The 17,261-nt window shown below is 43.1% G+C and overlaps 1 protein-coding gene across 1 annotated transcript in view; it reads left to right on the top strand.

Moving 5' to 3' along the window:
• The window catches only part of PIN1 (peptidylprolyl cis/trans isomerase, NIMA-interacting 1), an 89,854-nt gene that overhangs the window by 68,595 nt on the left and 3,998 nt on the right, over nucleotides 1-17,261 (top strand). Inside the window, exon 3 of the mRNA XM_085883262.1 lies at nucleotides 1,127-1,237. Coding sequence (XP_085739388.1) covers nucleotides 1,127-1,237 — 111 coding nt within the window. The remainder of the gene's footprint in view (nucleotides 1-1,126; nucleotides 1,238-17,261) is intronic.

Raw genomic sequence — 17,261 nt, forward strand, 5'->3', positions numbered from 1 at the left:
GTCGTCGCTCTATGTAACTCGGCACTTTTACAATTGTCTGCAGATCACTTGGGAAGGCACTGACTGTGCTCTCTGCAGCAATAGCAGCTTGTGCTTAAAAAGAAGTGACATAAAGCTGCTTTTGGCTCAGACGGGTTTTTCACTTTGGGGAATATGCTCTTCTGTGGAGCAGCCTTCGCAATTGGTGAAAACTTGGCCTGGTACTGACACTCTTCGTCGCTTCAAATGTAAGAGGCATTTCTCCCAGTGGAGCAACATAGAGCAAACTTTCTGCGATTTTTTTTATTTATTTAATTTTGTTGGAGGTCGGGGGTGGGGGTGACACTTGCTCTGGGTTATTCCTCATTCTCTTCCTGTTTATCCATTTCACTCTTTCATTTCCTTATCTTTTCCACCTCTTTTTTTAACCCTACTATTTGCATTGGCCTGTCAGAAGTGCTTACCTCCTTGAGTTTGAGCTCAATTCTCGAAGGGAATAGGGCCTCGCTACACTGCAAATTGTTGTCACGGTGCTTTGCAGGCAGGCATTGCATCAAGGGTTGTGCTTAAAAACGCCAGAAAAATTGTGGAAATTTTTTAGGTTTTCTCCTGGTTCAATGGTATCCAACTGTATGTACTTGTACCTTTCCTAAATTCCGTTTACTTTTTGAAAGTTACTCATTTACGCACCATATTTATGAACCAACTGAAAACCAATTGTTTGAATGGAGTAATCCCTCTTCCATTCATGTCTTTAAAACTTTTTTGTGAGATTATTTTATGTAGTGTAATCACATGATATATGACAGATTTTGCAATGCATTTGATCTGTTTCATACAAACTTTGTCTGATTGTCACATTTCAGGTTTGCCGAAGCTACTGATGCGGTAAAGCTATGCTCTCCAGTAGTCTTTACTCCATGGCAGATTCTTCTTCACATCATTTTGACATTTTGGGTCTAATTATAATGCTTGAATATTTTAACCTTGACGTACTGCGTTAGAAAAGCCTTGTGATTTACAAATGTGAATTTGAGAATGAGATTGACATTTTCTTTTGTGAGATCACTGTATTTAGTACAAGAGTATTTTGAGAGGTTTTTGACCAGGATTAACTAACTCTTGGTGTTGTGAACGATCTTTGCAGATTACATTGACCAGATTCGCTCTGGGCATGCGGACTTTGAAGCCCTTGCTTCTCAATACAGCGATTGCAGCTCGGCCAAGAAAGGAGGCGACTTGGGGTTCTTTGGGAAAGGTTTGTTCATCCTTTTCAAAGCTTTGTACTCATCAAGAAAAACGCAACAGTTATAGCACAGGGTACCTACTTCCCTCCGTCACTGAAGGCAAAAAAGCATTGTTCGTGTGAATGGATCGAATGTTCTAAAGACCAAAACTTGGTTATAAAGTATAATGTTCGGAAGCCGGGTGTTCCCAAGCTGGGGACTTGATCAATATTCTTCATACCTGCACTAGAATGTTTTTTTTTTTTATTTTTTTTATTTTTTTAAGTGATTCTTCACCATTGAGAGATAGGGCCAAAATAATATATAACATATCTCAAAAACCTTTGGATGGATTCAGACGAAACTTGGTGAACAGGTTGGGTGTGCTTCGATTTTGGTGAAGAACCGGATGCGAGTGTTTTTTCAATTATTATTATTAAGTGACTAGCAAAGGTGCTCGGCGTTGCCGGGCAATCCTGCACTCCTCTCTTCACCCCTCCCCTTCCTCTCCCTCCTCCCACCTCTTCCCTCCCACCTCCCACCCTTCCCTCTCCACACCCCCATTTCTTCCCCCTCCACACCCCCATCCCTTCCCCTCCACACCCTATCCCTTCCCCCATCCACACCCCCATCCCTTCCCCCTCCACATCCCCAACCTTTCCCCCTTCACAACCCACCCCTCCATCTTCCCACCCCCTCCTTCACCACACCTCCCCCTCCCTCCTTCCCCTCCATCTTCCCACAGAGGAATTTTTGCAGGGTGTATATCAATAGTGTACCTGTACATAAGAACTTCGAAAAAAGTAAAATGAATATCCCTTGGCCTCCCAACTAATTCATTATGTACGCAGGCATTTCATTCGACCAAGCCAATTTTTGTTGCCTCAAATATTTATTTACATCACATAATATGTGAATTACATGCCCATCAGTTTGGTTATAGGACTTGAGGGTGGGTGGGGGCTTAACCTCATGCAGTTTCATAGGCAGGCCAATTCAGCAGTGTTTGCCATCCTTCGGATGGATGTAAGGCTGGACGTTCCGTCTGTCAGCGTTAATACAGAATTACATTCAAACAGCACGTTCAGACAGGTTCAAACAGCATGTGCCATTTTAAAAGAGATTATAACACGGGCTTCCCTTGAGGGATGAGATTTGTGCTGCGACCGTCACCCTGTGTACCCACCATCATGGAATTCGAACCCTCTGAGGTGGTAATAAAGGCACTTTATTATTATTATTATTATTATTATTATTATTATTATTATTTTTTTTTTTTTTTAAGTTATAAAATAAAGGCACATTTTAGTAGTGATGGGCAATCAATTTGATTCCGAGTACAGTACTTTTTTCTTTCTTTCTTTCTTGGAATCGATTGAATCGAGTACAATTCCGAGTACCTTTTTTGTTTTCTTTTTGGGTTGGGGGGAGGGGGGAAGTTATGTATGAACTGATGCTGAGAAGAAACGGTGGAGCGGTGGAAGTTTTATATATTTTTTTTCTCCTTAAATTGGAAAGAGCAGTAAAGAGTTGGGTTGAAGTTCATTCGGAAACATCTCTTTTTACAGAAAATAATAATATAAATAAATAAATATATTGAATCTAAATGACAAATGCCAATCACTGTCAAGGAAGTGGGCTGTGATAATGATATATGTCTGAGTTTGACAAGATGTCCAGATGTCTGTTGTGAGAGCAATGGAAGTAGCAGTATCAATTGTCATGGTAAGCTTTGCCCTGATTTATTGATGCTCTAGAAAGCTTAGTTCGCATGATTGTTTGACGACTTTAGAAGTCATATTTACATTCCAAAGACCTGACAAAGTCTTTGAAGCCAACGTATTCAACAACAGATATGGGCTGCATGTCTCCAATGATCATATCTATCGGCATCTGGTCAATATGATATTGTCTTGGGGAATCAGTGCCTTACTTGGAACTTTTATAAAAAGTGCTTTCAATGATCGATTGTGAAAGCGAACTTGTTGCTGTTGCAGACTCTGGTTTCTTTTAATCCACATTCTCAAACGTCACTAAGTACTCTCTCTGGTATTTGGTTTTCAGATGTTTCAGCATATTGGACATATAACAGTGATGAGCAATGTGTTGAACAAATTGAGCGTGCAACTTTCGGACTGTGTTCTTTAACCTTCCCGAAATAGTTCCAAACTGTACTTCTGGACCTTTTTAACGACACATTGTCAAAACTTTAATACTTATCACTTATCAGTGGATGTATTGCCTTCCCTTCCATCAGCCAAGCAATCGGCATGCTTTACCGGCCAACTCTAAATGCCTTGCTATTGATTTAAAACAAAGATGCTATATTCGTTTGTGTTTCGTTTGCAAGTGACTTGCTTTTGTTTGCAAGTGACTGTAGCAAACGGGGCATTTCCATTGTTGGAATATATTCCCTGCAAATGGGATGGGATGGAATATACGAGGTGTGTTCAAAAAGTATCCAACCTGAATTTTTCGTGCGTAAACAAATGAAGCTAGGGAGGCGTGGTTTGGTGCACGTATGTAGGCGATCCTAATCCTTATGCGTGAATATTTTCCTGCCTGCAGAAGTTGTCAGTCGCCGAAAGACCGCCGATGAGTGAGGAAGTGTAAGTGAGCGCCGTCGATTTTTTTTTGTTTTTGACAAAATGACGGATCAATGTGGTCTCATCGCCAGTAATCACTGTGTTGAAGAAGTTGGGTTCCCTGTTCACAGTCTCCAGCATGTCCTGTGCAATCTCCAAATGGAGTTGCTTCTGCTCGATCGTTAGCAGCTTTGGCACGAACTTCGTTGAGATTCTCCTTAAGCCCAAATCCTCAGTCACAATGGAATGAGCGGATCCAATGCTGACACCCGCCTCGTCTGCAAGTTCTCTGATCGTGATTTGACGATCCTGTATCAGCAGGGTCCTCACTTGGTCAATGACGATCTCATTTCGGGATGTTGAGGACCTACCAGAATGTGCTTCACTTTCCACTGATGTGCGACCATCTTTGAAGCGGTTGTACCACTCTTTTATCTGTGTGGTGCCCATTGCTTCGTTCCCGAAGGCCTGTTGAATCTTGCGGATCGTTTGCACTTGGGAATCGCCAAGCTTTACACAAAATTTGATGCAGTAGTGTTGTTCAAGTTTTTCCGTCATTTTGTCAAAAACGAAAATCCGACGGCGCTCACTTACACTTCCTCACTCATCGGCGGTCGGTCGGCGACTGACAGCTTCTGCAGGCGGGAAAATATTCATGCATACGGATTAGGATCGCCTACATACGTGCACCAAACCACGCCTCCCTAGCTTCATTTGTTTACGCACGAAAAATTAAGGTTGGATACTTTTTGAACACACCTCGTATATATCTCGATATATATATATATATATATATATATATATATATATATATATATATATATATATATATATATATATCTCTCTCTCGATCTCTCTCTCTCTCTCTCTCTCTCTCTCTCTCTGTCTCTCTCTCTCTCTCGATCTCTCTCGATCTCTCTCTCTCGATCTCTCTCGATCTCTCTCTCTCGATCTCTCTCGATCTCGATCTCGATCTCTCTCTCTCTCTCGATCTCGATCTCGATCTCGATCTCTCTCTCTCGATCTCGATCTCTCTCTCTCTCGATCTCGATCTCTCTCTCTCTCTCGATCTCTCTCTCTCTCTCGATATCTCTCTCTCTCGATCTCTCTCGATCTCTCTCGATCTCTCTCGATATCTGTCTGTCTCTCTCTCTCGATATCTGTCTGTCTCTCTCTCTCGATATCTGTCTGTCTCTCTCTCTCTCGATATCTGTCTGTCTCTCTCTCTCTCGATATCTGTCTGTCTCTCTCTCTCTCGATATCTGTCTGTCTCTCTCTCTCTCGATATCTGTCTGTCTCTCTCTCTCTCGATATCTGTCTGTCTCTCTCTCTCTCGATATCTGTCTGTCTCTCTCTCTCGATATCTGTCTGTCTGTCTCTCTCTCTCTCGATATCTGTCTGTCTGTCTCTCTCTCTCTCGATATCTGTCTGTCTGTCTCTCTCTCTCTCGATATCTGTCTGTCTGTCTCTCTCTCTCTCGATATCTGTCTGTCTGTCTCTCTCTCTCTCGATATCTGTCTGTCTGTCTCTCTCTCTCTCGATATCTGTCTGTCTCTCTCTCTCTCTCTCTCGATATCTGTCTGTCTCTCTCTCTCTCTCTCTCGATATCTGTCTGTCTCTCTCTCTCTCTCTCTCTCTCTCTCTCTCTCGATATCTGTCTGTCTCTCTCTCTCTCTCTCTCTCTCTCGATATCTGTCTGTCTCTCTCTCTCTCTCTCTCTCTCTCTCTCTCTCTCTCGATATCTGTCTGTCTGTCTCTCTCTCTCGATATCTATCTGTCTCTCTCTCTCTCGATATCTGTCTGTCTGTCTCTCTCTCGATATCTATCTGTCTGTCTCTCTCTCGATATCTATCTATCTATCTGTCTCTCTCTCGATATCTATCTATCTATCTGTCTCTCTCTCGATATCTATCTATCTATCTATCTGTCTCTCTCTCGATATCTATCTATCTATCTGTCTCTCTCTCGATATCTATCTATCTATCTATCTGTCTCTCTCTCGATATCTATCTATCTATCTGTCTCTCTCTCGATATCTATCTATCTATCTATCTGTCTCTCTCTCGATATCTATCTATCTATCTGTCTCTCTCTCGATATCTATCTATCTATCTGTCTCTCTCTCGATATCTATCTATCTATCTGTCTCTCTCTCGATATCTATCTATCTATCTGTCTCTCTCTCGATATCTATCTATCTATCTGTCTCTCTCTCGATATCTATCTATCTATCTGTCTCTCTCTCGATATCTATCTATCTATCTATCTATCTCTCTCTCGATATCTATCTATCTATCTATCTATCTCTCTCTCGATATCTATCTATCTATATATCTATCTATCTATCTATCTCTCTATCTCTCGATATCTATCTATCTATCTATCTCTCTCTCGATATCTATCTATCTATCTATCTATCTCTCTCTCGATATCTATCTATCTATCTATCTATCTCTCTCTCGATATCTATCTATCTCTCTCTCGATATCTATCTATCTCTCTCTCGATATCTATCTATCTATCTATCTCTCTCTCGATATCTATCTATCTCTCTCCCGATATCTATCTATCTATCTATCTCTCTCTCGATATCTATCTATCTATCTATCTCTCTCTCTCTCTCGATATCTATGTATCTATCTATCTCTCTCTCGATATCTATCTATCTCTCTCTCTCTCGATATCTATGTATCTATCTATCTCTCTCTCGATATCTATCTATCTATCTATCTCTCTCTCGATATCTATGTATCTATCTATCTCTCTCGATATCTATCTATCTCTCTCTCTCTCTCTCTCTCTCTCTCTCTCTCTCTCTCTCTCTCTCTCTCTCTCTCTCTCTCTCTCTCTCTCTCTCTCTCTCTCTCTCTCTCTCTCTCTCTCTATATATATATATATATATATATATATATATATATATATATATATATATATCTATCTCGTCTTCCCCTCCTCACATTGTGCCTGACCAGAAATGGCTATTAAAATGAATTTTGCATTTTAAAACTTCAATATCCATACAATATTATATCAAATTTGAGCTAAGATAAAGCTGTGGGAAAGTCAGAGTCAGCATGCCTTATAAAAGAGGGCTATGCGACCTCTGATTAGGAGCCTTTTCTTGTTTTTCTCACACTGTTAACTGGATTAATCAGCCCAGCAAGAGGTTGTGCTGTCATTATAGGATCAATGAATAGACTGTGTGGTAAATGTGAGTCAAATATCTGTGAAAATGTTCCTGCCAGCAAATCACAAAAGTGTCAATCCAATCCGATGATCCTCTTATTGAAAGGATGGGAAAAGTGCTTAATGTTTGGATCAACGACCAAAGTGTATGGTAGAAACCATTGCAGATTTTAACAACAATTCCACGAGGCACCCGGGACCGAGCTGATTAAACGGCCATCACAAGTTCTACATCCACATCTTTCTAACCTCCACCCTCCCCCTTATAGCAGCATCATCATCATCTCCGAGCTAAGTCTTGTGTTTTCAATTTATGGCAGAGTACAATGCGAACGATTATGTCATTTGTTTACCCTCACCCACCTCAGTTTTGTAAAAATCACCTTGCTGGTTTGGAATAAATTAAAAAGGTAAAAGTCTTGTGTTTGTGTTTATTTTATTTACATGTTTATTTCAATTGTGATGTGCTTCTTGCTGTCGTCAATCTTCCTTCATAGTTCCTTGAAGCCTAGGAACCGACTCCCCCCCCCCCCTTTTCCCATAGGCCCTTGGTTTCCACGATTGAGGTCTTAACTATTGTGGCATTTTCCTGGAACCAAACCCTCATGATATTTGAGGGTTTACTGTATAGATAACCCTGTAGCTTCTGAGTTTTTGGCCACCCTGTACAATCTCTCGATCTCTTTCCCAACTTTTATCTCTTCATGCACCCGCAATGACCTTCCTTTCCTGTTCCACTTGACTTCTTAGCTTTGAAATTCTCACCTTCGTCTCCCAACATGCCCCCACCCCCATCCCATGTTTCTCTTTATTGCTGCCAGAGACTTTAATGCATCATTTTATGATATTGAATTTTTGTAATCTATTATTGCCTCCACCACAGAAGGTGAAGGAGTTTATGTTTTCACCCCTTTCTGTGATTGTTTGTCTGTTTGTTTGTTTGTGTGCAGGATATCTCAAAAAGGTGTGGACGGATCCGGATCTGATAATTTTTTAAGTGATTCTTCACCATTGAGAGATGGGGCTAAACTTGTATATAGCACGGTATCCCAAAACGTTGTGGACGGATTTGGAGAGGTTGGGTGGTGGAGACTTGGTGGAGAGATACCTCTCTAAACTTGGTGGAGAGATACTTCTCTAAACTTGGTGGAGAGGTTGGGTGTGTGGCAAGGACGAATTGATTCAATTTTGGTGAAGATCCGAAGCTGGATAGGAGAATTATTTAATTTTTAAACTGATTCTTCACCATTGAGAGATAGAGCCAAAAACGATGTAGTACTGTGTAGCATGATATTTCAAAAATCTATTTGGCCTGATATGTTCTCATCCATCAGGAATTGCGTGGCGGAGGAATATGCTCTACCGAGTGCCCTTCTAGTTTACTAATTGTTTCTTGTCAAGTGGAAAGTCTGCAAAGACCTATCACTGAAACAATTAAATATGACATTATGTTTGTGTGTTGTATGTATGTATTTTATATGTGTGTGGGTAGCATGCTCGACATTTCAAACATAAGGACTACAAAATGAGAAGGAAAGTGAGAAGAAAGAAAAAGAAAGAGATGAAGGAATGTTTGCTGCAGTGAGCATGAACTTCATCCCAAGGAGGGGGTCTGATATCATGGTTGCATTATAAGCCTTGGCCACTGGTATTACTGGAGCATGACCTTGAGCCAAAATGCAATTTTAAAGGCATAATGCAAGGCGAATGTACTTTTGTTATGGTTACACTGTTTATAAACACTGTTTATACACTGTTTATTGCTACGTCGATTCCCACCAGATTCCCCGGAATTGTAGGCCGTCGCTCATGGATAATTCCGTGATGTGGCGGGTCGCTTAACCGACCGTGGACGCCAATAACTCAACCGCGTGACCTGGGGTCCTCCCATGTATAATCGACTTACCTAATTAATCACGTAATTTAACTACCGGGGAACCACACCCTCGGTACACCTTGTCCGAACCGGATCACTCTACCGGATTGGATCACCTTTCCGGATCAGATGCAGCCGAGCGACACTGCCGAAGACATACTGGCTAAAGTAGGAACGGATCGTTGGGAATAAAGACCCGGCTAAACTTGGATTCAAACCATGCTGGACCAATGAGAGAAAAGACAAAGGCGAGCTGGGAACATTCCTAATGACAATTATTTATTAACAGCAAGCGAGGAAAAGCATGTGGAACGACAAAGATTTATTGGATATGTAACGCAGGGAAAGAGGAGAGAGGTGTGGTGCAACAATAATACAAGCAACTTGCGAAAACAGACACATTGCAGACTTGACGTGAGATAAATAAGAGTAACAACAATAAGGATCTTCTACAGGCTTACTTAACAGACAGGCACCAGCACACTCAGACACACACAGAAAAAGAAACCCAAATGTGAAGGGGCTTTTGCAGCCAGGGAGGGGAGTTGAGGTTGTAGCTTTCGGTACCTGGGCGTTTCGGGGGAGAGGATGCTCCATGGTGCGGTACCCGACAATCATCGCATTGTCCTGGCCACAGCCGAATGTGTGGAGATCGTGTTCTGAAGGAGGAGCTTGAGTCGAGAAGGGCGGAGTCCAGAGGGCGAGGGTGGAGCAGTAGGTGGGACCAGGTAGGTGGAGTCGAGATGCAGGGGGCGATTCGTCGAGGTCGTGTGGGCGGAGACGAGGAACAGGAAGTGGTCGTGGGCAGAGTCGAGAAGCAGGAACACTCCGCGTGAAAACACCCACACCGAACACACTTGCACTTCTTTCACGGAGGACTTATCCGTCTTTTATGGAGCCCAAAGCTCGGGGGAGGGGTCATTCCGAATCCAATGTCATCGCCCGAGTTGGGCGCTCCGACTGGCTCCGACCCCTCACGTGGTCCGCCAGCCTGAGCCGGGTTTCGGGCAGATGCTGGTGCAGCCTGCCCACCTTGCTGCCAAAGCGTACGTGACTCGCCGCACATGTCTGGTTTCGGGTAGACGTTGATTCACGGTTATGGTAGACGAGACGAGATGAGGGGCGAAGCGTGCATGACTTGCCGCACATGTCTGGTTTCGGGTAGACGTTGATGTACGGTTATGGTAGACGAGATGAGGGGTGAAGCGTACGTGACTCACCACACATGTCTGGTTTCGGGTAGACGTTGATTCACGGTTATGGTAGACGAGACGAGATGAGGGGCGAAGCGTACATGACTTGCCGCACATGTCTGGTTTCGGGTAGACGTTGATGTACGGTTATGGTAGACGAGATGAGGGGTGAAGCATACGTGACTCGCCACACATGTCTGCTTTCGGGTAGACGCTGATGCACGGTTATGGTAGACGAGACGAGACGAGGGGGCAAGTAGGCAGATTTACCTCAGAAAAGAAAAGAAAAAGAGTGGGGATAAAATAAAAGGGGAAAATGATTTAATAGTCCTAACTATTAGACCATCGCAATGCACTCCCTTGTTTCCCCACTAAACAAAAGGAAAGGATCTATCTGCACGTATATCAATGGCATAACTGTCCCGGGACACCTATCTGTTGTATGCATGCAGTTCCGAGAACCGCAACAATACATTTGTATTTCAACTTCCCATGCACAAAGTATCATTAACGATTTGTTTTTAAAAAATCAGAGCTTTTGCAAATCCTTTAATAATTTTCCTCTTGTCACTTGCAGCAAGCAATGCAGGTTGTAAACTAGGAAAATTACAAACAGAGAAAAAGGGGGGGGGGAATCTTCTTCTTGACCAATGAAGGTGATTTAGAATTTACCTTCAGGTATGGGTGCAAAATAACTTGGGGGTGGGGTGGGGGGGATCTGGTTTTAATCAAAGGCATGCTACTGAGGAGGGAATTGATGTTGAGGCTTCCATGTGGATATAAATTTGACATTGCAAGAATAATAAAATACAGTACTTGTGCAATGCTTTATAGGGCTCTCGGTGTGAGGGAAGAGCAGGGAAGATAGATGTGAAGATTTCAGACGGGCATGTGATTAGGGAAGAAAGAGTATTGATTATGGGGGATTTTAATTTGCCCGGGATAGATTGGAACCAGGAACTGGGAGAGAGAGGGCAGAGCAGATGAGGATTTTATATCTCTTGTCCAAGATTGGTTTTTAACAGTTTATAGAAAAGCCGAAGAAGAAGGAGGGAGGGGGGTGAAAAATGCTGCTGAGTTGGATCTCTTAAAATTGTCAAGGTCAAAAAATTGTCAATCCCACATACTTTTTATTGCCATTGTTGATGCAAATTTTCATTCTGAAAGTACCAACTGGATCTGAGATGCAGCTCAGAATTTGACAGAAAAAAGGGAGAAAACTCTTAGTGGTAGTTTTCTACTCCTCAAGGTGTAATACCTTGACCTTTAACCCGGAGGGGTGTGATATAACTTAAACGTAAATGCGCCTTGTTCTGGGCTATCTCACGAGGGGAATTTTGTGCTGGTCGGAAAACCTTATTCGAGTTGGGGTTTTAAAAAAATGTTGGTCTATAATTGGGTCATGACCTTAATTCACGCGAAGTCAAATAAATTACGTCAACGCCACATACTTTGTATTCACATTGACGCAAAATTTCATTCCGAAAGTCCCAGCCGGCTCCGTGATGGAACTTGATACAGCTCGGAAATTGAGAGTGCAGGAAGAATAATAATAATTTTCTAAATGGTGGTTTCGTACTCCTGGGGGGGGGGGGGGCGGTCGAAGAACGCTGGTGTACTATTTAAAAGTTGGGGGAACTCATTGTAGTAAACAAACCCTACAACAGCTATCCTTTAGGGGGCGTCTTATTTATAGTATCTGGATCCAGATCTGCAACAAATTCTCATCAATTCATCCCTGTCACACACACACAATATTTCCAGGAAGTTTCATCCGAATCCATAAATAACTTTTTGATATATCCTGCTCACAGAGAAACAAATCGGGGTGAATATATCGACCTCTGTCCACCTTCGGTGGTGTAGCGAACACAATCAAGCGAGTGGCCTTCATCATCATCATCATGTATGGCTTTAGGTTCCATTGAAGGAGAATATCAAACCGTTTTCAATTCACAGACTTTTCTGTTGCAGGTCTTGAATGTAGTTGTGTTTTTAATGCTGCAGAGTTCAAAAATTGCATTGAATTGGTGTACAATTTCTTGAGCATTTACACATGAAATCGACTGCTGTTGCTCAAGTAAACATTAAACGTTTTCAACAGTCATTGAAGAGTCGCCAGATTACTGTAAATTAAAAAATTAAATTGCAATCAGATTGGTTATTGGTGTTTGGAGGTGTAGAAACAATCATTCATTATCACGACACTGAAAATTCAATGAGATTGGTTGGTGCAACGTGGATACAAAAGGACGTCGCAATTTGATCAAAACACATCTCGTGACGTGTGGGTGGCCATCGCATTAAAGCTCCTGTGATGCTGCTGTCGAGAGGGAGATGGTTTCTTGGAGATTTGCTATAATGTGATGAAAGCTGGTGTTGTCATTTTCTGCCTGAGTCAAAGCGATGGAGGTACAGCCATAATCGAGAAAACTCAAAGCAATAGCGTTTTGGGACCTTCTCACGAGTTTCATGAATGTGGGAAAAACCATTTCCGAATGATACTTGAGTGGCTTGTTCCACAATGTGAAGCAATGAGCATGTGAAGGCCAGGTATGCTATCTCAGGCCATGACTTTACTTCACCACAATACTCACTCTCGCACAGCAAGTGTGACCATTAATACTGTGGGATAAATTGGTTTGAAGGTTCCAAAGCATGTCTCATACAGTCCAGAAGTGTCACCTCATCTTTTTTTTTCTTTCTTTCTTCATCTCTGTACCACTCAGAATTTTTTGTTTGTTTGTTTACAAAGGTCTTGTGGAAGGGTTAGAACACAGAACTAATCAGAACACAACAGGACAAAAACAAAACATAAGAAAGTGTGGGAGGGGAGGGTGGGGGGACACCAACAGCAGTTCTGAGGGACAAAATAGAGGGAGACTTGAACAAATATGGGATGTGGAGAAGAATGAGCGATGGGGGAGACTACATAGGTGGATAAGATGCACACAGAAGCAAACTGTCAAGAAGGAAAAACTGGAAATGTGGAAAGAGGTGGGCTTGTGGGGAAAAAGCAGTTTAGAGCCTTTACTCCAGTTAGAAAGAGCAAAGGGTGCAAGACCAGAAAGGAAATGCTAGAAGACAGAGAAACCACCACCTCTCTGTGATGGGAAAGTTTCAGACCCATCGACTCAACTTTGTTGTGGGAGATTCCATTGATCTTGAAGTCCGTTGTTTCCACAGCGTGAAGCTGAGCAAGATGCAAGGCATGGGAGCCAGCCCATGGGAGAGCCAGTACTCCATCAAGCTGCAGGTGCAGGCCTTGGCGGCGGATTGGTGTTCATGTTTTTCCAAGGAAGGACTTTGTACAATGGAGGATGCCAGTCGGCGGTTGGCTTTTGGAGGCCAACTTTGAAATGTGGTTTGCCCAAGAAAGGTCATGGCTGATATAATGAGACCTGGGAGTTTGAATGACTGAACTTCCCCAAGAGGATTGTTAAGAAATAGATGGGGGGGGGGGCAAGGGGTGTTGCCAGATAGTCCTTTGAGAAAGAAAGTGAAAGTGAAATTTGTTCAGGATTTAAAGACTATTTTCCAAGTGTTTGACCTGCTTGTGTTTTTTTTTTCAACGTCTGAAGAAAGGGAAGAGGCTGCAGCCTGTCTGAATGATGAGGGGTGTCATGGCAGAGGGTGGAGTCAACAGCAAATAGATAAAGGGGATGTTCCAGTCAGAGAGATTGTTGATCTGTGAAAAATCTGTGTGCCAATAAATTTTTATGAATGAAAACGTTTAATGAATGAAATGTCTGTGTAACAATGTCAAAATTTTCTATGCAGATAGCATCATCATGTAACTACCACATCGTTGTGATAAGTTTGTATGTGTGGTGGGTGGAGTACCTTGACATTTTGGTGATATTTCATTCACTTCCCAATACCTTTTTACTTTTGTTTAATGAAGGTCCATGTTATCCTTGAACTACCTTTGCCCTAACGATTTACCTTTTCATAGATTACAAACACAGGGAGAAATTGTCATCTCATGATCATTGATAAAGTTGGCTGATGTAATCGGTGGCTTTTTGTTTTCCGCTATGCATGTTATTTAATTTTTTTTGTTTTTGAAGCATTCAGTGTGGCTGGCAGGTTGGTCTCAAGGTATACACACTCACCTCTGAGCCATCTCGCCTGGGTTTGAATCTCGACCCAGCTATAAACTATCATCTTGGTGTATTTGAGGCAAGGTGAAATGTCTGTGTGCGCTGTTCCTCGGATGGACATTGAACTGGGCGTCCCATATGCCGGCATTAGTTGGTGGATGTTGAAGATCCCACGGTGTCTTTCGTAAAGAGTAGATGAGTTATCGCCAGCACCATGAACAAATTTCTAATTCCTGCTCCATCCTGCAGGGAGTACTGCATCAGCGGCAGAGCTGCACACCCAGTAAATGAATGCTGCCTGCAACCATGTGCTGCATATGAAAGAAGAAGAAGAAGCCTTGATTTTGTTCCTCAGTGTCTCCACTTTAACAACCTTCCCAGAGAAAAAGAAAATCTATTACTGACTTTACAATGTGCGAGTTACGAGTCTCTTTAGTAGTTTCAGTACAAAACATGGACAAACTAGAAGGGCACTTGGTAGAGCGCATACATCAGCCACACATAATGCCTGATCCACGAGAACATATCGGGCCCAATACATTTTAGAAATATCATGCTATACAATACTACATCGTTTTTGGCCCTATCTCTCATGTTGAAGAATCACTTTAATAATTCTAGTAGTGGGATCCGGATCTGGATCTTCACCAAAATTGAATTGATTCTTCCTCGCCACACACCCAACTGTCCACAAAATTTCATCCAGATCCGTCCACAACTTTTTGAGATATCCTGTACACTAACAAATAGACAGAAAGGGGTGAAAACATAACCTCCTTCACCTGTGGGGGCAAAGGTAACTAGAACAGTACTCAGGAGATCGCATACCTCCTCCAGGCTGAACAGTTTACGTTTTGTATCCCACTGATTGGTCGGATCTGGATGTGGACCTTCACCAAAATCGAATATGCTTGTTCTTGTCACCTCACCAACTCATCCACGTTTTGTCATAACTCGTCCACAACATTTCAATCCCTCATGCTACATGTCGTTTTTTGGCCCCATTTCTCAATTATAAAGAATCACTTTTAAAAATGAAAAAATCCTCGTATCCAGATCTTCACCAAAATCGAATCGATTTGTCGTTGTCATATACTCAACCTGTCCACCAAATTTCGTCAAAATCCATCCACACAACTTTTACCCCTTTCAGCCCACCCTCTCAAAGCAACCATCACACTCTTTCTCCCTCCAAACCTCCCTCTCACCTTTCTCAAAAACTCCCCCCTCACCTTTCTACCTCAACATTCCACCTCACCCTTCTCCTTCCATTCACCCCCCCCCTCACTCACCCTTCTCAAAGTCCCCCCCCTCACATCCACAAAGCTTCCTCCTTCCCATGCCCTCTCTCCTTCATCTCATCACTCCACTTCCTCAAATCCTCAACTGTCTTTTTTCCCCCTCTCTTATTACTCCCCACTGTACCTCAACCCAGCACCACAGAGCCTTTTCTCCTCCTCATCCGGCCCCCACCCTTCTCTTCTGCAATCTCTTCTGCGATCTCTTCTGCAATCCCCCACACTCTTTCAATAACTCTCCTTAACTCCCCCACCCCTCCTCCCTTGTTCTACTGTTCCTCTCCCCTCCCCTGCAACCAAAGCCTCCTGCCCTCTCCCCTTCATTAACAGTGTGGACCTCAAATATATGGGGCCTTCACTCATACCTGACAGATCTTTCAATCCAGGTTGCCACTGACAAACTAGACATAATCTGCCTAACATAAACTTTCCTCCCTCAAGACGTATGACTCCCTGGTTACTCCCTACTCCAGTACAACAGACCTGAACCTCGTCTTGATGGAGGAGTTGCTCTCTTCATCAAAGACTCTATTCCTCACTCTACATGCACTGCCCTCACTCCCCCACACCCCCAGGAATACCTCTGGCTACAGTTTCCCCTCCACTCCCACCTCATGGTTATGTGTGCTGTACCTTCCACCAAACAGTGATGACTCCATTTACTCCTCACTGTCCGAAAACATGGACCAACTTCGATCCTCTCATCCGAACCTTCTCTTCTTCATATGTGGTGACTTCAATTATCATCATGCCAGTTGGCTGGGTGTGGGTACCTCTCACCTGCCCTTGGTCTCTCACCTCACCTTTGTGGCATTTCAGCAAAAGACTTCTGCGACTCATTGGGACTGACACATTCAGTCAACTTCCCGAACCAGATCTCAACCAATGGTACTCCATGTGTTCTGGATCTGATTTTGACAAATTTCCCTGAAAATATCTGCTGTTCTTCCTCCGCTCCAATCTGTTCTTCTGACCACGTGCTTGTCAAAGTGGACATCTATCTGGCTGTTATCAGAAAACCACCTCAGTGCCGTCGAGTCTGGCATTTCAATCAGGCTGACTCTCTCATGCACAGATTTATCCCCTCTCGTCTTCAGTTGTCCTACCCTTCCTTCTTCCTTCCCATGGTTCACTAAAGCTTGTGGCAAGGCAGTTGTCCTGAAACAACTTGCCTTTTCCTCATGGAACGCAAACCCAACTGAGGGTAATCTCAGTTCCTTCCATAAAGCTCTAAACAAGTGTGTCCCTACCCTCAAAAAAGCCAGAAAACAACATCTTTCTAATCTCAAGTCTGAACTCTCAAACCTCTCTCCCTCCTCCAAATCCTGGTGGTGGCTAATCAAATCTTTCTGGTGTATGTTCCCCCTCCATCCCCTCCCTTACCTCAAATGGCTGCATTGCTGACACTGCACGTGAAAAGGCTGAATGCCTAAACTCCGTGTTTGCATCTAAATGATTTGTTAGGGTTAGGGTTAGAATTAGAAACCCATTGCTTTCTGTACCCACCTTACCCAGTCGCTCCCAGCTGTCCCTGAACTCAGTGTCAGTTTCTTCTGACAAAGTGGAGAGCTTGCTGTCAAACCTCGATTCAGATTCTGCAGCCGGTCCAGACGGCATCAGCCCACGTGTCCTAAAAACCTGCTCCTCTGCTCTTGCTCACTCTCTCTGTTCTATTCACCCTCTCATTTGCTCAAGGTCATCTGCCATCTGATTGGAAGTCTGCTAACATCACTGCCCTGCATAAAAAAGATGCAAAAACAGATCCCTGCAACTACAGACCAATCAGCCTTCTCTCAATCATCAGCAAGGTTATGG

Source organism: Eptatretus burgeri, chromosome 5 (assembly GCF_056783735.1).
Source record: "Eptatretus burgeri isolate ZD-2024b chromosome 5, Ebu_testis_v1, whole genome shotgun sequence".
NCBI classification, from domain to species: Eukaryota; Metazoa; Chordata; class Myxini; order Myxiniformes; family Myxinidae; genus Eptatretus; species Eptatretus burgeri.